Genomic DNA, 22,205 nt, shown 5'->3' on the forward strand with positions numbered 1-22,205 from the left:
AATGATTAATGGTGTTAATATAAAACGTATTTATATGAGAGTATTATCCTATAGGTAGGAGAAAATAAGACGTGCTTTAAATACAAAGTTCACCATATATATCTTTTTTTTTACGGAAGAGGGTATAATTTTTAAAATGAACATGCAACAAGACATGCACATGAAAAAGTGGGGAAAACATGCAACAAAAGCGCGATTAAATGACACCTTACAAGTATAGTAAAAAAAAAAAGTGTGCTGTACAGCCTCCAACTAAAAGCCAAAAGATGTTTTGTTATTTCTGGAATTCCTTGTAAAGACATATAATAAATGCATGTTTTTAAAAATGCCAATGGATGTACACCCATTGATATTAATATATCGTCTTTGATTGTCTTCTATTTTGTCCTGCAAGTAAAATAACAGAACCTGTTTTTAAAATACTACGACTAAACTAGTGAAGGCGAGCTCCAGCAAAATAGATCCTTAAAATAGTCTTGTGCGTATAGCGTATCACAAGGGGCAGGGGCGGATTAAGCCATTTAAAAAAAAGGGGGGTCCCAACCCAGGGTAAAGGGATTCAAACTATGTGTCCCCATTCAAATGCACTGATCGGTAAATAAAAAGGGGGTTCCAACCCCGGACCCCCCTTTAATCCACCACTGAGGGGAACCTTGTCAATTTGTATATACAGCAATGTTATTCATATAAAAGACAAACTAAGATTTCAGTAATCTGCTTCCTCTGGAACAATACACACAGGCTCGATTACCGGATATTCATATGTTTGATTAGTGTTTGTTATGCTCCATTCATGGGCATTATGTTTTCTGGTCTGTGCGTCCGTTCGTTTGTTCGTCCGTTCGTCTGCTCGTTCTTCCGTCTGTCCCACCTCAGGTTAAAGTTTTTGGTCGAGGAGGTTTTTGATGACGTTGAAGTCCAATCAACTTGAAACTTTTAAAATACACATGTTTTCTATGATATGATCTTTTTTTATCATAATGCCAAATTACAGTTTTTCCCCCCATTTTAACGGTCCACTGAACATAGAAAATTATAGTGTAGATGAGGCATGTACTAGAGACACCTCAGAGGGACACATTCTTGTTTCTTCAACTTTTCGTCGTATCTCTGTCAATTTGTATTAAAATTTTAAAGTCGTTATCAATAAATATTTCATTGTTTACGAGAAATTTGCAATTTACTATCATTGTCATGAACTCAAAATACGGCAAATAGTTAAAAATAAAATTGTTGTAACATGTTTATATCCGCTATCTAAGCCCCTATTGAGACAAACACAACAAAAAGATATGAATACAAATACGGATATTCTTAGAATTGAGGGTCATCATTTAAAAGTTACGATCATCCTTTATAAATTACAGTCATTCTTTACAAATTACGGTCATCTTTTACAAGTTACGGTCATCTGTTTACCAATCACGGTCATCCTTGTTTTATGTTACGGTCATCTTGAAAATATTTTGATAATGATTTACGGACATCTTAGCGATTTTTTCAAATTGAATTTCGCGTTTCCTGAACATTTTTCGGTAGTAATTTGTGATTTCTGTGTGAATCTTTTATAAATTTACATCGTATCAATGTATACTTTGTAAAGAAAATGATATAGAAACACTGTAACAGACAATACAGATACTGACCTAATTTTTCATCCGACATCTTGGGATGACCGTGAATGCAGTTACGGTCATCAGCTTTACCCCAGTGAAGATGTACTTGTCTATATTAATTAAGTACACTAGAACACACCCGTGATATCGCGGGTCCGTGACTGAATTAAAGTATATAACTTTGGGCAAGCCTTATTTTAGTATTAGTATTGTCATCTGATAAAGTCATGCCGATTATAAGATACACAGTTTTCTCTGTTTTCAAATCTTTCTGTTTGAACCCGTCGAACTGGAACTTATCAATTATTGGTAATATTAATTATTTGGAAAACAAAAGGTCCTGGAATGGAGTATTTTTTAATCAACAGCATTGTCCTATATTAGTTATAAATAAAGTTGAATTCTTCGATTCACTGTTTTAAGTCATGCCCGCTAACAAATTGAAAACTGTACTTTGAATGGTTTTATACTAGTAATTTTGGGGCCCTTTATAGCTTGTTGTTCGGTGTGAGCCAAGGCTCCGTGTTGAAGGCCGTACTTTAACCTATAATGGTTTACTTTTTTAAATTGTTATTTGGATGGAGAGTTGTCTCATTGGCACTCACACCACATCTGCCTTTATCTCTATACGCCTTATTTTTAGTCCAGATGTTTAGTATTCGTATTGTTATCTTAGAAAGTCTTACTGATTAAAATACTACAATTCAGTAGTGTCAATCCTGTGATTATGACCCGTGTATATTGCATATTAATCCTGAATACACCGTTTGGTGGTGCGCCTGTCAGATGCGGAACGTACAGATGTGGTAATAGGTAACAGGTGAATATATTATTGGTATCGGTATCGGACTCGATCCGGAACTTCTTAATTATTGGCAATATTAATTACGTGGAAAACAAAAGGGCCTGGAGTGGTGTTATTTTTAATCTACACCTTTGTACTATATTAGTTATATATAAAGTTGAATTCTTTGATTCGTCGTTTTTACGTGATGACGGCTGACAAATTGGACCTCGTAATTTTAGTATTATAGATGAAGTCTCCTAGGACGTGGTAAATTATCACGCTATCTTTTGTCCAATTACAGGGCATTAATAAACACAACAGTAAAAAGACGATGTGGTTTACAGGCACACTAGCTTAATTCTGTCCAATAAAATTGCTTTCGAAAATACAACAATAGCTTAGACGCTTCCCGGATGTGGTCTACAAGCACACTAGTTTCTTATCGACAACATACAACCCTAGCTCAGACGCTTCCTGGATGTGGTCTACAAGCACACTAGTTTCTTATCGACAACACACTAAGGCACTTACATAAACAAAAATACACCTCAATATCGGAAAACAAGACACTTACTACAACATGCAGGATCCTGAATGTGATCGGAAGCTTCATCTCAAGTGGTAGAATCAAGTATATCTTTCAAAAGTGCTGTTGGCCTACGCTTTTACACATATGAAAGGGAATTAGACCTACGCAATGTTATGATTTTGTTCTTTGAAATGAAACCGACAAAACAATTATAATATAAGAAAAGCACTGTTTGGGTGCAAAGCCTAAATTATATGAACTTGTGTTGACTTCGTTATATACCTACAGACCTAAACAAGAATGTGTCCATATTATACAGATGTAGCAATTGCACTATCATTTTCCATGTTCAAGTGGCCGTGAAATTGGGGACAAAACTCTAATTTGGCATTACAATCAGAAAGATCTTATCATACGGAACATGAGTACAATGTTTCAAGTTTATAGGACTTCAACTTCATCGAAACCTACCTTGACCAAAAACTTTCACATGAAGCGGGACAGACGGGCGGACGGACGAACAGACGAACGGACGCACAGACCAGAAAACATAATGCCCATAAATTGGGCATAAAACATGGTTGATCCAATTGCACAGACTAATACTATAACACTGGATGTTGATCAATTATGCAATTTGAATATAATCAAAAGCCAAATTACGACGTTTCTTTTTTCAGTAGTTTTCCACTGTGTATAAAATGTATTGATGGCCTTGAAAACCCACGCACCGAAGCACAGAAGAACGGATAATAGTTAAGCTTTTCCATATATTTAAAGTTCACATCAAGAATTTCATTATCAAATTTTGTCTGCGTTCGAATTAAAATTGTAGGAGTAGTAGCTTAGCTACAAAATGTAGATTTTTTATACAATTTCTGCAATACGTGGGAAAATATATAATGCATAATCAAAAAATTATATATAGTTTGAAAACTGTACTGAAGGCGGATATGGAAACATAATATATGACTGCCCTCTGTTAATTTTGTTTGAACAAACCCCGCCGCCTATCCTTCACATTGTCTAACAATCCCCGCCTATCCGTCACAATGTCTTAACATTATAAGCTTGCAACTCAACAAGAAATTAGACTAATAGAAGATGCAAATAAAACACGAACGTTGAAACATTTACGATTTATGTAACTGATAATTAAACGAAATACAGAGATGTAAACATGTAACCATAGTATAAATGTCTATGAACAATCAGTAGCTTCAGTAAAGTTTTAATATCCTGCTCCATAAATTGTTCCTCGTCTTGTTCTTCGGAAAAACAATGGTGCTCTAGTTTCTCTTCGTCCCTTTTTCACTGGTCCATACATTAAGAACATGAAGTAGTCTGCTATATTAAGGTTGATTATAAAATAAATTAAAAACAGACCAAGAAGGTATGGCCAGAAATAAATTGGTTTAAGTTCCACGAAAATATGTCGTAGCAATTTACACATGGTAGCCTTGACTTCTAACATACTGATGTGGATTAAACTGGAAGCACATATACACTTTTTTATCATGTCAGTTGTTCTCTTTCCGGTTACTTGCAATTCCATTCCCTTTGATTTCCTCTTCTTAACCCTTCGTTTCATCTTTCTTACGCACTGATATTTTTGTCATGGAAAACTTCTCTTCAGTTTATCTTGTAGCTGTCACTCCATGGTTGTTAGTGCCGTCTATGACGTCGCCTAACACAGAAACACTTGGCGTGGTCAGAACCACTATTGCGCGAGTGAAACGTAATCATGCCACTCTCGTGTCGTTTTGTTCACCCACTGCTCAAAGCTAGGGTATTGTTAAACGCCGTCATGGACGTAGTTGTAGTTTGTTACTGTCTCTGTGTTCCTTCTTTTTGTATTATAAATCAGGCAGTTTGTTTTCTCTCTTGAATGAACCAATGTGTTGTCATGTCGAAACCTTTTCTTAAAAAAAAGGTACTGTACGATTTCGGCCTCTTGAAGCTTGTTCGATGTGAGCCAAAAATCCATGTTGCAGGTCGTACTTTAACCTATAACTGTTTATTTTTTTTTACTTTGATGGGGAGTTGTTTCATGGGTACTCATACCACATCTTATTTATATATACCATATGGCTTTGGTTCATTGTTAAGGGCCACTTGTTTACAAAATGCCCTTTGGTCTATAATGAAGATATGTTTCCTGGCAATCATACCACAGCTTATTTTTTTCTTTTTTATATATAAGAATAATCGAAGTCAAACATGGATTGGTTTTTAAGAGAAGGACGGGAGATTTTTGTTTTGTCTTATATTGTTGATTTTTTTTTTGTGTGCTAGTATATTCCGTTAGAGTTTAGATCTCAAAAGAGCAGCTATAATAATAATAGAAATCTCAAGGAATCTACATCAAATAGGACAATAAGAACAACCTGTATACATGTTACAAAAAAAAGTCAAAGAAATAAGAAACGTGTGTCTAGCTCATTTTTGTGTCAGGCACAATGTTGTGTTCACATTCGTTTGTCAAAATGCTACTATCGCGTATCACAAAAAAGTATTAACAAAAATACCATCAAAGTAAATTCAACAAGAGGCTCCAAATGGTCCGTTCTGATAATCTGGTAAATATATATATACCATTCTGATATATTTTAAATTTATCACAACTAGTTATGCTAACTTATTTGTAGATTTAATTTTGTAGCAATTACGTTCGTCTTGTACTGATCATCTTTATTGGTTACGGTTCATACCCATATTTTAAAGTTTTTGAAATATGAAGGCGGTTACTTCTACTATTGTAATGATTTGACCATTGTGAATTTCTGTAGGTCTTAATTTGACCATTATTTTTCGCTACATTTTAAAAGTTTATCTCTAAATTCAGATTTAAAATATTGAAAAACTGCAAATTAAGGATACTAATCATCATTCAGGGGACATAACATTCATAAGTAGTCAGTTTAAAGTTTTGGACAAGATGACTGATTTGTATATAGTGAAGATTATATATATTTTCTCTATACAATTAGCAAAAAATCTACAAATGGGTAAATCTGTCATTCAGGGTTAATAACTCATAAAGGGGGACAGTCGACAATTATGGCCATGTTATTTTCAGAACTTATTGTGCTTAACATCTGTTCTTATAACAAGTCAATCTCAATCTAATAGTTTTTGCAGAAAAAATGAAAACAAGAATGTGTCTAAAGTACACGGATGCCCCACTCACACTATCATTTTCCATGTTCAATGAATCGTGAAATTGGGTAAACAAGAATGTGTCCTAAGTACACGGATGCCCCACTCGCACTATCATTTTCTATGTTCAATGGATCGTGAAATTGGATAAAAAGTCTAACTTGGCATTAAAATTAGAAAGATCATACCATATAGGGAACATGTGTACTAAGTTTCAAGTTGTTTGGTCTTCAACTTCATCAAAAACTACCGTGACCAAAAACTTTAACCTGAAACTCCCACTTTCATTTTCTATGTTCAGTGGACTGTGAAATTGGGGTCAAAAGTCTAATTTGGTTTAAAAATTAGAAAGATCATATCATAAGCAACAAGTGTACTAAGTTTCAAGTTGATTGGACTTCAGCTTCATCAAAAACTACCTTGACCAAAAACTTTAACCTGAAGGTGGGGCGAACGGACGCACAGACGAACGAACGGACGGACGAACGAACAGACGAACGGAGGCACAGACCAGAAAACAAAATTCCCCTCTACTATCGTAGGTGGGGCATAAAAATCTAATTTGACATTAAAAATAGAAAGATCATACCATAAGGAATATGTGTACTAAGTTTCAAATTGATTGGACTTCAACTTCATCAAAATTTACCTTGACAAAAACTTCAACCTGAAACTCGCACTTTTATTTTCTATGTTAAGTGGACCGTGAAACTGGAGTCAAAAGTCTAATTTAGCTTTGAAATAAGAAAGATCATATCATAAGGAACATGTGTAGTAGGTTTCAAGTTGATTAGACTTCAACTTCATCAAAAACTTCCTTGACCAAAAACTTTAACCTGAAGCGGGACGAACGGACGAAGGCACATATCAAACATAATGCCCCTCTACTGTCGTAGGTGGGGCATAAAAAATGTATAAAAAAACTCTTTCGAGGGCATTCATAAATAATAGGCGGTTAATTGACGATTTCAGAAAAGTTTACTTGTTTGTAGACTTTATTTTTGCTTAATACTTTTGCTTTTACAATTTCTCTTTATTCGTTATCTGCGACAAAGGCAACACAAATGTGTAATTAGCCTTTTAAGGACAATAACTTCTATTCGGGATCAATCGACTATTCATCCTTGTTGACTTCTTTATAGATTATACTTTGTTGAACAGTATTGAAAATCAAACATTTTTACTGTTCAAAATGTATCTTAATCTGTTATTATTCACACGAAACTTACCAGAAACTGTGAAATTTGCTAAAATTGATATTTCAGGGGCAATAACTCCAAATTAGGTATTCTGATTTTTCTGTAAATTCCGTAGATAAAAAAAACTTGACCTTGGTGATCGTTTTAACCCATTGTACTTCATGTCAGAATTGCTCTAACTTGAAATAAGCAAAAAACTAGGAAATTAAACAAAAACATATTTCAGAGACATTCTGAAAATTTTCAGGAGATAGACCTTGACATTTGGATAATTTATTTTTACCTATTTTAGATTTGCTCTAACTACTTTACGTGTTTATAGATATAAGCCAACAACTGTATTTTACCCCTATGTATGCAATGGTGGTCATGTATTTTGAAGTGCTGTGAAAACAAAATAAACCAGACGACGCACTCAAACGGATAACAAAAGCTCACATGGCCTTTTTCTATAGGCTTCCTAATTTTAATGATAAAACAGGAAAAACAATAATGTTCATCATATTGGTATATTGAGAGTTGTTTTAAGAAGGAAGGCGCAAAATATTATACATTTAAGCACTTGAAATTGTGATTGTTTAAACTGAGCTTAAGAGAATAGCCTTACCGTGATGGCCTATTTGTACATTGTACTCGTGTTATAACTGAGGAGGAAGTATGGAATCACCAGTATTTTCCTAGAAAAACGTTGGTTATATGATTTATAACCAGATAAATCGAATAGAGCAAAGTTAGCTAAAACAGCTGAGGTTCGTGTGATCAATTCTAATTTTAATGACTCTCACAAATGATGAAAATAGCTCAGAGTAAAAATAATAATAATGTTAAGGATGTTCCCTGCTTTGGTTTAAAATGTTTTAAGCTTTTAAGAAGATTGTGATAAATTGAAAGTATATGAATATCGGAACTTAACGAGCAGAAAAAAATAAGGGTCAGTGTTTTTGTTGAGAAATATAAGCAATTGAAAAATTTGCGGGAAATTTATCTCTTTAGATTTTTCATTAAAAAAAATAACAAGGATTTTATAAGATTTTCAAAACGGCTTCTCCTAAACTATATGTGCAATGAAATAATGAAACGAAAACTAGGAATCAGCGGGCATTTAATTTATTGGCATTATATAGTAAATCTAGAGGATTTTAAATATCTGACAAAAAGCCAAAAAACAAGAAGTGCAAATATCCTTGTTTGTCAAATTCATATTCATTGATTTGACTCAAATTCTCATATTTGTTTTATAACATACTGAAACATATCCAAATTGCAATAAGTCTGAAATGAACAATTAATCAATATCTTTTTTTTTTTAATTTTTATTGAAATTTTATGCTGAACAGTTCTACACTGCACTATTAGAAATCTAGAACTTTATATTGTCGCTGAAATTACGGTGCCATTTTTGCTTACATTAGTCTTTTCATCACCTCATGTCTTAAGAACTTTCATTGTAACATAATCCTACTATAAAACTGAGACAGTACTATAACACATAGTGTTACAAAGGCATAATAGTAGTCTCAGTGGGCGTATGACATTTGCGCCGATTTTGGAAATTTTCATTCTTTCATTTGCGCCGATTTCATGTTTTCATTTGCGCAGATTTTATATTTGCTCCTAATTAGATTTACAGGTAAGTTAATACTTGTACATGTACTATACCATTGGTAAAATCTGGTTATAAATGTTGTTCACTAATGTTTAATTAGTTAATTTTGATTCATATTGTTCTGGAACTTCGTTGTAACATGATGGACATATTGCACATTAAAACTAAGCTGAGGAGTCAATTCTTTAATCAGCGACGATCATGCATATAGGAAGGTCAGTGTCCTAAAACATATCTAACTAATGAACCATACAATCGTCTAAATCCAGTCACCACGGATTCTGACAGTCTGACTATTATCAAAACACAAAACGAACATAACCATGTGGCAGATGACCGAAGTCAGAGGCTATGAACTACGGGTACGACAACAGTTATATATATATACATGTTATGATTGACAATTCATTTCATTTGTACAAGTGGCTAACCGAAGACGTCTATAATAATAAATGAAAAATAACATGACTTTGTTAGAGAGTTGTCTCATTGGCACTCGTACCACATCTTCTTATATCTATTCACCTGTAATTTACCTGTAAAAAAATCGGCGCAAATGAAAAAAAAATCGGCGCAAAGGAAAGAAAAAAATCGGCGCAAATGCAAAACGCCGGTCTCAGTATAAAATCACCGGGTTTAAAAAGATTCATAGAGACATGTTTTGGTGTTGCTATTTAAGAGTATTAGAATTTTCAATGATTTTAAATTCATGTATGTGTAAACTCTATTTAATTGTCTAGCTTCATTCTTGTAAGTTATGTTTCACAGTTCTTTTAACAAAAGGCCATTTGCGATATGGTTTAAATGTTTCATAGATGTGTATGCACGTCTGAGTCTAGCTTCTATATGGACAAATACTCTCAATATGACAAGCGACACTTGCCACAGGCTTACGTTAAGATACACTAACCATACGATTTGTTTTGTATATGAGCATTGGCTTCCACATTCTATTTAGCCATGCCTTCTATTTAAATTTCGTCCAGTCTCGCCTTTGTGAGAGATAGGCATTACTATATGGCGGCGGCGTAAACGATTGTTTAAAACATTGAATTTTAAGAAATAAAATAGCTTGTTGCTTTTAACTCACATGTACTGATTTAGTCCGACAGCGGTAGATCCAGAAACTTTCATTAAAAGGGTGAGGGGGCACCGAATGCCCTAAGAGGGCCCCCTCCAGTCATGATTTGGTGATTCTCTAAATGATCAACAACATTTTTCCAACTAAAAAAGGGGGGGCACGGCCCTGGATCCTATGAGAAACATGATAATGATATTAAGCATATTGGTTCCGTTAAAGGTTAATAGCATGTCCGTTACACAGGATTCACCTGACCTCGAACTCAGATACAATAGGTTAACTATTATATTTGGACTTACCTTGAACTTATTTTCATGGTTCATTGGTAAATGTTGATTTTGCTTAATTTGGTCTTATTGTCCGATTCAATAAGCAACAGTTAATAATATTTGATGTATAGAATGATTGTAACATCAGCCGTGTTGAAGACCGTACCTCGACCTATAATGGTTTACTTTTATAATTTGTGACTTGGATGGTGAGTTGTCTAATTGGTTCAAACCCCCGGACCCCCCCCCCCCCCTTTTTGGATCCGCCACTGTTCATCCATTTTTTCTTCATTTGAGATGGGTGTAGAAATGAAGCACTGTATAGAAACAAAAAAAAGAGAATGATAATAGACAGCCATTGGTTCCTGATGAATCTACCATAAGGTGGTCAATTTTGGGAAATTAAAAAAAAAAAAAAAACACAAAAAAAATAAGAATGTGTCCCAAGTACCTGGTGGCCCCATCCACACTATTATTTTTTATGTTCAGTGGACCCTGACAATGGGATAAAATCTCTAATTTGGCATTACAATTAAAAAGATCATATCATAGGGAACATGTTAAGTAAGTTTCAAGTTGATCAGACTTCAACTTTATAAAAAACTACATCGACCAAAAACTTTAACCAAAACTTGGGACAAACGGATGGACAGACGCACACATCATTGTGACATAGTGGCAACCTGGTCTGCACTGTGACCTCAGCCTTAGACTACCAGACCAATTTAACTATACAGTGGCCTATAGTTGTTATCCTCCCTTTTATCTGCTCTCTGGTAGATATTCGAACTATATTTTCGTTTCTAAATTTCAGATGAAGTAAATGATATAAGAAAGTCATAGAGTTGTAACATATTTAGACATATATATATTTCCATTAAATCAGCTGTTTTGGCAACATCAAGCAGCACAAGGATGACTTCACAAACTGTGATGTGTACTTTTTAACAACCCTACAAGGACTATTAACTGGTCATTATGTAACTTGAGAACAACAAACAGATAAAATCAGATATGTGAAGATAAAGTCTGTACTATATTAGGAGCAAATCACTGGTGTGATATGCTGTATCTCACAATCAAAAGTTTTTGTTCTGACTTAATATGTAATAACTGTATATAACTGTAAATAAAGAAATACAATCAGACATACACATATATATATATACAAAGTCAGAAAGGGTACAATAACATCACCATTAAATAACTATAAAATGAACAAATATTAGATATATAACAAATATAATGGACCAGTAAGGGCATTTTTGATTTTTTTTGTTTGAGGACTGCCCTCCATGCAGTTATAACATCTAAACTGTCACAACCTTTGGAAATTTAGAGTTGTGCCAGTTCACTTCGCAAATGACTATTTTTATTTGGCATATCTTTGTAATCTTTGCGCCGTGTTTGGAAATTTTAAAATTGTACCAGCGTCTGTGGTGTCCGCTTAAATTGTATAAATTTCAAGATGTTGATAGTCTCTCAGTTTGAATATATTGACATAATTCATTTGACATAGTGCTATTATTGAAGAAGGATATCTGTTATCCGAAATATCTAATATTTTTATCATTTTATAGTTATTTAATGGTGATGTTGTACCCTTTCTGACTTGTTATGTATTATATTTTGTAGTGTACAGAATCATATTACATGATCCATTGCCCTGTAAGATTAATCGTTGACTATTTATTCAGTCATTTTATATATATATATATATATCAAATGTACATTCAATTCTTAGAAAAAATCTTAAAATTCTCCATCAATCCGAAAGACTAAAGAAAATATTCCCCGATCTGCCTATCGTGGCATTTAAACGTGATAACAACACAAAAGACATCTTAGTGCACAAAAAGCATAATTTACTATTTTATAAACTAACTAATGGATGTGGACCATGTGGTCAACATTGTGCATTATGCTCACATATAAATGAAACCAAGGTATTTTGTGACAACACCGGCAAAGAATATACCATTCAGGGACAAATAAATTGTAAAACCGTAGGCGTGGTATATGCAATTAATTGTACAAAATGTGAAAAAGTTATATATGTAGGACAAACGGGTGATACACTATATCAACGAATGCTATTGAACTTTTCAAAAATACGAACACAGAAAACAGAAGATCCAGTAGCCAACCATTTCATTCAGAACAATCATTCAATGACAAATTTAAAAGTTACCGCCATAGAAAGAGTATTTGGGACAGAAACTTACAGAAAAACCAAAGAAGCCTTTTGGATAAAAAAATTAAAAACTTTAGAACCTGAAGGACTCAACACAATGTATGAACAATAATAAAAATATTTATATTAAAAAAGCGAAAAACGCGGCAAATGAACGTCATAGAAGTTATTATAACGTAATGTATCCAAGCAATGTAATTGTTGTTTCAATGTTGTAATTTATTCCAATTAAGAAGGCCATAATGGCTGAAAGGTATGGGAATTTGTGTTTTTATTATATATACACGAGTCTAAATAGAAAACTACGTTCAAACCTATGATTGCGTTGGATAAAAACCGCAATTTTTATATGTGTGCATGTAAAACAAATTTTGTTGTAGATTTATATACAACTCGTCTAAACATCAACCCATATATATATATACATATATATATAATGTAGATTGATTAATAACTAAATGCCCAATCTGTAATGTAGAAAATAAAATAGCATTTCACTGAAGAAGATAACACAAAGAATATTCAGCAAGTTTTATTTAAAACATATATAAGCAAAAACATTAAGAAAACAAAATTTTAATAATACTAGCTATAAAAATGACAATATTAACAGACTTAAAAATTTCTATAGTTATCGAAGCAAATATAACAAAAATTAATTCTTTGACAGGCAAGTCTAAGGTCTAAATGAAACAAGAAACCAGTTCTGACTGTCCCTGCTTCAAACAACAATAAAATGAAGTATTAACAACAAGAAACCAGTTCTGACTGCCCCTGCTTCAAACAACAATTACACGAAGGACCCAGTTCTGACTGTCCCTGCTTCAAACAACAATTACACGAAGGACCCAGTTCTGACTGTCCCTGCTTCAAACAACAATTACATGAAGGAGTAACAACAAGAAACCAGTTCTTACTGTCCCTGCTTCAAACAACAATTACATGAAGGACCCAGTTCTGACTGTCCCTGCTTCAAACAACAATTACATAAAGTACTAACAACATCTATGTTCAGGTAACACCGTACAATAAAATATTTTACTGGAGTTATTACTTATTCTGTATTATATACATTAGTGATTAAACATCTATAACAGCCTTGTTTGCTGTTAAATAGTATGTGCAATAAAATACAGTTGACAAATACTTATTGATACATTTACATAATCACGAGTGCTCAATGGAATCTGCATGGTTAGATATTACAATATAAATGTTTTCACAATACAACACTGTCAATTGTAAACTACAATTGTATATACTAATATACATCAGTCATTTTCATCAGATATAAATATTTGTTAATGGAAAATTTCAAGTATTTAATCCTACGAATGTTATGACCTGTACTTTTCCCATTGAACAGGTAGTATCCAGTTTACTCTGTAATGATTTAATTCTTATTGAATGGTCATTGAATGGTCGACTGAACCTTTGGATCAGTCAACATTCTATTTTATTTAACTGTGATTGTTATGTTTCTGTTTCTTTGTTACTATTTAGTTTGATTAAAATGATATATTTATACTTTCTAGCATTAATTTATCAGATTTTGAATCACTTGATTTTGACTTATCAGGTTTAAAAATACATCCTACAAACAGAAATTTTATCTCAACTTATTGGAATTTTAGGAAACACTTGAGTTTGACACAACAAGGTTCCACTGTATATGTTTTACGGGTAGGCATTTGAAGAGTTCGAAAAATATTCCACAATTAATGAAAATAAAGGAGAGGGCATGACCCCTAGAAAAAATCTATGGTGTATTATAAAGCTATTGTCATGACAATTCAGAATATATACGGTTAAGTGTAAGAGATATGAACGGTTTTCAAGATGTTAAAATAAATGATATGCAGGGGCAGCACATGTCCCACATGAACAAAACCTGTGATAGTGAACTAGAAGTCTTATCAATGCAATTAAAACTATATATGGTTAACAGGAGGCAATCTGAACCGTTTTCTTATGATATTTAAGGAATTAACTAGAGGCAGATTTAGAGGGATTTTCAGAGGCCCTGACACCCCTTTTGAAGGAAAAAATTGGTTTATTATATAGATAATCACTGAAACATAACTGAAGCAGGCCCCTCTTAGGCAGTCAGTGCCCCCCCCCCCCCCCCCTATAATTTTTTTTTTTAGATCCGTCACTGTTAAGTATGTATGATTTATCATATCATTTCTGTTCAGTTAAGCTTTAAGAAAGCCAAATATCAGACAAGAAATTCTTTGATATTTAAAAAAAAATGAAATGTTTATCAATGGTTTATATCATGGTCAGTTCAACATATAGGTGGAATAAACCATGCACTATATCACAATTCCTTATTTGTTTAAAGTTATGGATTGTCGATGAAATCTTAAATCTCAAGTTATAATTTAGAACACTATTAGGTGTTAGTATCTTATTAGTATTACTTATATAATACAGACAAATAAACAGTAACATGTTCTAAATTAAAGCTTGAGATTTAAAATTTCATTGACAATCCCATAAGTCGGTTACTGATTTTGAAATTCAGCTAATTGTTAAAAGATTAAAGCATGTATAAAAATAAAACATTTGTTTGATTGTAGGTTTAAAAAACAGTACAAATTAACATGTCAAATAATCTCGCTTGACTGGTTCTTTAAATACACTTTTCAGAACTTTCCTTTGTCCTAAATATTGACATTAAATAATAAAAGCTAATACAAGGAGACAAAAGAACAAATTCATTATTATAAAAACATTTTTACTTGCTTCATTTTCATTCTTATAGAAAAAAACACTTTTATTTATGTTTAGTGTCCAGTACATGTCCGTAAACTAGTTCAAAGATAGAAATACTGGACCACATATTGATTACTTTATTATGTAAAATTTGATATTTGTTTAGTCTATGTATCCATATGAACATTTAAAACACTACCAGTATATAAATAATCAAATTTATAAATAAGAATTTATTCATAAAGGTAGAAAATTAATAAATACAATTACACCCCCTGGAGTTATAAAAACCCAACTTATTATATCATGACTTACAACATATTCTCAAGTGCGTACTACAAACATGAATTAGTTTAAAATTTGTGTTGATCATCAGTTGTAAAAATAATCCCTGAGTTATTTTAAATATTTAAAAAAAACTTATTTAAGCACAAATATTCAACCTTGATTCTATATACATGCCAATAGCTGTAGCTTTTATTAAAATTGTTTGGCTGTTGTCTTAAAAATAAAGTTAACATATTTTATTTGTCCAAGGGAGGTAATTAGATCAAGAGTTTGTCAAAAGAATAAAATTGTGTTAACTCTTCATCAAATATTGGCTGAGTATGAAAAGAATGGTTGGAAAAAAATCTGTGATTTTAAAAAAATTGTCTTTCATGGATGTTATTTTCAAACTTTACACACCAACAGCAATTTCTGGTCAGCTTTAAATTCAAACTGAATAATTGTTTTCTAAAGGAAAAGTTTATTAAAGACAATGACAAGCTGAAAATGCAAGGTGCATAAAAATGAATCTTACTTTGCGTTTCACATTAAAAAACTAAAATACCTGCAATTTTTTTTTTTTATCCTTCATAAAAACCATTCAATCATAAGTAGCTGACTCAATAAATCAACAACAACAATATAAGATAGGAGTTATTTGATAAGCACAACCATACATTAGTAAATAACGTAGAAAATATGATCACAACCATACTCAGTAAAGCTACAATAAAAAAAATCTTAAAATACAATAAACACTCAATGACCAACAATTTCCTTGATGTCCAGTGGCAAATATTTCACACATATTAAGATCAATCTTCCAATAGACGTGGCAGTTCATGATGAATAATTGTTCACTGTTTCCTGGCAGCTGTTTTTTCTTCTCAAATGAGAATAAGGTTTTAAGTTGTTGTGGTTGATCGGTTTGAAAGTTCAGGAAAGTACTGTTGCTAATAATTAAGTGGACCATTTCAGGAATCAAGTAAAATATATTCATTAGGAATATTACTAAATCAAAAACACAAAACCTTCAAATATGTTAGATATGTTCTCAGTACATATAAAGGGAAAAAATATCATAAAATTTAATATATATATATATATATATACATTGTATATCACAACCAAATACTGTAAAAGCAAGTTCTCACAACCATTCAAAAGGCAAGCTGCTTTATACTGGAATGTTTCAAAAAATCTTACACATTCAAAATAAAAAAAAGATGTGTTATAATTTTAATGAGACAACTCACCAAAAGAGACCAAACGACACAAAAATTATCATATATATGTCACTGTAAGACCTTCAACAATGAGTAAAGCCACCACATAGTCATTAATGCAAAAAAAACTTAGCAGTCAGACAGTTGGATATTTAATTATCAACTCTGATTGGTTCTTTTCCAAAGGGTATAAGGCCTAATGGTAAAAGTAACCATTTTACAAATCATATGGACTGTTATCTCAATATTTCAAGTACATTTTCAACACAGAAAGTGTGCATGCACCATTAAACTATTTTGGTGAAATAAATATAAATTGCAATGAATTGTGTATATGTATAGGTCAACGGTCTTTTTGCAAACAGCTTTACAATAAAGATTCATTCATCTCCTGTGGAGGTGTCTAGTGGGTTTTATTTTTAACATTTTATGTCGTGTAATTGTGATCAATTAGTAAAGAAAGCTTTAAAAGTGCAACATGGGTAAGTAACTGATGTTTGTTATAAAACTGTCATACATCACTAGATTTAGTGCACTTTTTAATTTTTGTTTACCACTCTGGAACCTATATTGTAGTTGTTTGGACTTACGTAATGTTTAGATCTACATAAACCACTTAAAATCCAAAGTTCTATTGAACTTACTGACATACCATGTACAATTACAGCGGAGATCCAGTATGTATCAGTAAATATCTAACTGTTGCTTTAGGGACTAAAGGGTTCTAAAGGATTGGAGTATTAAACTAAGGAAATGTACTTGCAAGTTTTTTTATACTGTAAAAGTTTTCACAACCATAGAAGGGCAAGCAGTATTATACTGGAATCATGGAATGTAGAAACACTTTTTTTATACTTTAAATACTGTGTACTTAAAGAGAGTGCTAGCTGGTACATTTATATTTTTAGTGACTACAAATTTTGCATGGGCTGGTGAATGTAAAAAAAAGTAATAACAAGTTATTAAAATGTGCATGTCCTTGAAGGTAACCTTGTATGGTGATTCTGTCATTAAATGCACTAATAAATTTGAGATAATCTAGACACATTGAAAGTCAAGTTTTACAGATCAAGAAATCCAATTGTTTACAGTTTTACTTATGGATAGTTGCATATATTGAATTAACTACATTCACACTAAACTTGTACAGGTATATGACATTTAATAATGAGGTAACACTTGTAAATCATGTTTCCTTATTATGCACTACATATATGTTAAAAAAGACTTGTGTCTCCTGCAGGTTTGACTATAATGCAACGCTGTACTTCTCTTTAATGAGGTACCCTACAAGATGGTTGGAAACAGTATCCTAAAATTAGTTTTTACAAACACTAGTCAGTCTCTTCCTTTAAGGTATATCACTGACCATTCATTCTAAAAATGTGTGCACAATCAATACTTTTACAACCCTATGAAGTTACAAAAAGACGCATTCAATACTTATAATTATATGTTTTTAGCTAGGATCATGAAAACATGATTTTTATTAAGTTTTTATTTAATTTACCTGTGCACTTTATTGTGGGACCCTGTGTCATCAATCATCATGAATGATACATTTTATTGTGTAATGAAGTTGATTAAGGAATAACATGAGATTGCAGTGTAGCCAATCAGAATAACATATTATAATGAAACATACATCTAATGTAAGTAATTATGAACACATATAAAACAGTCTGACCTATATCAATGGTTATTCTGAAATAAATTAACTCGGAAATTTAAAATAAGTGGTCAATAACAACATGTAAGTCCAACCTCTGGCAACTTTTTTGCAGATAGACAAAATATTTATTAAAAACATAACATATGGACATTTTAAATGAGATGTCAGTCTCAAGGGTTACAACTTTTATCAAACAGATGTGTTAAGCTCCTACTATGTACTTAGGAAGCATACACAGCCATTTGTTTTTAGAGTTTGATTAGAGGGGACAATACCCAGCATATCTCAAATATTAAAAATATATTTACCCTCATTATGTTTATGCATAGTTTGATTTAACCTTTAAAGCTTAAAAATTTCAAGTAATATAAATATATAAAAATTCTACTATAAATTACTTTGCCCTATTGCACCAAAACTGTATCCTTAACCCAGTATAAAAAAGATATTATTATATTTCAATGAACAATGCTAAGTCTAATTAAAACAGGTTCTATTTTCTATAGATTTTTTTTTACATCTGATCCAGGTTAAAATATAGGTCATCTAGGTCAACATATGGGTCACAAATATATATTTGAGACACTCCATTGTCACAATAATTTATATGTCATTCAATTTATTTAGAAAGTTTACAAGAAGGAAGTGACAAAATAGTTTTCCATGAAATTTACTATTTTTCAATTCACAGTATTCAACTAAATGTATAGATCTGCAATTTCTCTAAGGCAGCAACCATTTGATTTTCTGGGGGGGGGGGGGGGGGGGGGGCTATGGTTTTTTTTGGAAAAAAAAGTTTGTTTCCAGTTTTTGGAGAAAAAAATAATTTGTTTTTGATTCTGAGAAAAAAAAATTGTTTGTTTCACCCTCAGCTGCCACTATATGTAATGCTAAAATTGAAAGAAAAAAATTGTTTTCGACTTGTTGCGAAAAAAATAGATTGTTTTTCGCCGCAGGCGAAAAAAAAAGTTTGCACAGAAGAAAAAAACCATAGCCCCCCCCCCCAGAAAATCAAATGGTTGCTGCCTAATTAACCTACATTTTAACCTGTCATAGATAATTACTATAATACAACCTAATTTATATTCATACAAAGAACTTAAATCTTATTATGAGTTTATGACTAGGTATCAGGCAATGCATATATAATGATTTCAATGTTTAAATGGAACTCTGCAGACAGTCAATTAAAATTATTCTATTCTTTAGAATCTCTCTCCCAAATATTCCCCAATTATAGCGTCTGACAAGAATGAACATTTCTACCACTTTCTGCATGGTCTACAAGGTTAAACAGATAGTCCTCTGCTAACATCAAATCTTTTATACAACCATGAAAACCCGACGTGAACTTATTCAAAGAATTCTGGGACACCTCAGGCATTCCACCTGCAAATAAAAAATTGTCGTCATTGTTATATCTTATGTCATTGTAGAGGAATAATGGAGTTTAAACAAGAAAACTTCTGAATAGATTGTGTGAAAGATAGGTCACAATTAAAGGACCTCATTAGAGAATTTCTGAATAGATTGTGTTGGAATTAGTTTACCATTAAAGGACTTTCTGGTAAAACTTTATATGTATCTGAATGACCCTGACATGTTCAAGGACGGATGCTGTTGTGCGGTGGTCTTACCGTCTATGACAATGTATATAGGTCCAAACACTTGAGTTTGTATGATATAAATCCTTTATTTTATTCATTATCACACTACTACACATGACATTCCCGAACCAAACATCTGATTGTAAAATTATCATACAACTAGCTAGGAAACTTTAAAATGGGAGTTTTCTCCCTTTATAAACTTACCTATATAGAGCCTTTGGTTGGTGTTTAAGATTGTATAATTATCTAGGAAATGAGAGTTGTCTGCCTTTATAAACTTACCTATATAGAGCCTTTGGTTGGTGTTTAAGACTGTATAATTATCTAGGAAATGAGAGTTGTCTGCCTTTATAAACTTACCTATAAATAGCCTTTGGTTGGTGTTTAAGATTGTATAATTATCTAGGAAATGAGAGTTGTCTGCCTTTATAAACTTACCTATATATAGCCTTTGGATGGTGTTTAAGATTGTATAACTACCAAGGGAGCTAACCTCTACAACCTGAGAATTGTCTACCATCATAAACTTACCTATATATAGCCTTTGGTTGGTGTTTAAGATTGTATAACTACCAGAAGAGCTAACCTCTACAACATGAGAATTGTCTACCATTATAAACTTACCTATATATAGCCTTTGGTTGGTGTTTAAGATTGTATAATTATTTAGGAAATGAGAGTTGTCTACCATTATAAACTTACCTATAAATAGCCTTTGGTTGGTGTTTAAGATTGTATATCTACCAGGGGAGCTACCCTCTACAACCTGAGAATTGTCTACCATAATAAAACTGTCTGTTTTATCTCTACAATATAAAATACACAGATAAATACTACATAAATACAAGAAGATGTGGTATGAGATCCAAAGAGACAACTCTCCATCCAAATCACAATTGGTAAAAGTAAACCATTATAGGTCAAAGACTCAAAGAACAGTCTTCAACACGGAGCCTTGGCTCACACTGAACAGCAAGCTATATAGGGCCCCAAAAATAATGAATGTAAAACCACTTATGAACCACATCAACAATGACAACTACTAAACATGAGATTCCTGACTTAGGACGGTTACAAACAAATTCAGAGGGTTTAAAAGTTTTAAAAGGTATGTATTGTTGTTTGCATAGAAATTCAACATTCAATATTCTGTTTGAGAATAAATTATAACTCATTCATTTGTACTGTGTTTAGACCATAATTGTTGTCATTTGTTTCTTAAAAGAGCTTTTACAGATTATATATCAAAAATCAACATTTTTGTTAATAAAAGGACACTTTTAGGTCCTATAAAAATAAAAAATATGATGTATGAATGCCACAAGAGAGCAAATGACACAGAAATTAACAATCAAAGTCACTGTACAGCCCTCAACAATGATTAAAACCCATACGTGCCTGCTTAATTGAATCTACTTGAATCTTTAGACTTTGAGATCAAAGTCTTTATACAAGTATGAATTAGTTTAGGGAAGGATTGAACCCAACAAATATGTTTAACCACTCTGCCTTTTTTATGTGCTTGTCAAGTTAAGAGCCTGTAATACAGTGGTTTTCTTTGTTTGCTATCTACCATATTTGTTTTCAGCAGAAAGCAGACTGTTTTTAATTTTTGAATTGTTCCACATTTTGTCCAGCTTAAGCATTTTATAGCTTACTATGTGGTATTGGTCTGTTGTTAAGTGTAAATTGACCATTCATTCAGTTTCTGGTGGAAAATTGTCTGATTGGCAATCATACCAAATCTCCTTATTTTCATATAATAGAATGTTAACATCCTCAGTGATTAGTATACATAAGTTTAAGTTGGACATATACAACAAATTCAACAATACAATTATACATTCTGAAACTGCAATCAGAGGCAAAACCATCTTCGCTAGCCAAGGGTTATGATCCACTCCCGCTCTCTACACCCTTGGCCGATTAAGCCAACATTTGTGATTACAATGTTGCACCATCTATTGGAAGATTAAAGTCACGCCCATTCCGAATACATTATTCTTGACCAATGGTAGCACTTTTACTATTCAATTGGAGGTAAAAACACGGTAGAGTCTAGATTCTACACACTTGGTAAAGCCGGAAACGAAAATATACATCAACATTCATGCATTTGTGCAAGACATATACAAAGAAACTTCTGTTAGTCAATTAAAATTATTAAAATTTTCACTGAATATGGTCCTATGTTTAGAGATGTAAAGACTTGTGGCACAATAAACATGTGGCAATTGTTTACAAACACTTTCTACATTTACACGTGATCATG

General features: G+C 32.4%; 2 protein-coding genes across 3 annotated transcripts in view; one reads left to right on the top strand and one right to left on the bottom strand.

Moving 5' to 3' along the window:
• The window catches only part of LOC139501816 (uncharacterized), a 61,972-nt gene extending 39,986 nt beyond the window's left edge, over positions 1 to 21,986 (top strand). Inside the window, exon 12 of one of the 2 annotated variants that reach the window (XR_011658664.1) lies at positions 21,798 to 21,955. The gene's annotated coding sequence lies outside the window, so the exon portion shown is untranslated. Of the gene's footprint in view, positions 1 to 21,797 lie in introns of both variants that reach the window. The other variant, XR_011658665.1, reaches the window with a different exon arrangement.
• The window catches only part of LOC139501805 (pikachurin-like), a 36,901-nt gene continuing 32,607 nt past the window's right edge, over positions 17,912 to 22,205 (bottom strand). The window contains exons 13-15 of the mRNA XM_071291026.1: positions 20,636 to 20,739; positions 19,350 to 19,712; positions 17,912 to 19,046 (exon numbers count right to left, since the gene is read on the bottom strand). Of these exons, the coding sequence (XP_071147127.1) occupies positions 19,558 to 19,712; positions 20,636 to 20,739 (259 nt within the window). The 3' untranslated portion in view covers positions 17,912 to 19,046; positions 19,350 to 19,557. The remainder of the gene's footprint in view (positions 19,047 to 19,349; positions 19,713 to 20,635; positions 20,740 to 22,205) is intronic.

Source organism: Mytilus edulis, chromosome 1 (genome assembly GCF_963676685.1).
Source record: "Mytilus edulis chromosome 1, xbMytEdul2.2, whole genome shotgun sequence".
In the NCBI taxonomy this organism is placed as follows: domain Eukaryota; kingdom Metazoa; phylum Mollusca; class Bivalvia; order Mytilida; family Mytilidae; genus Mytilus; species Mytilus edulis.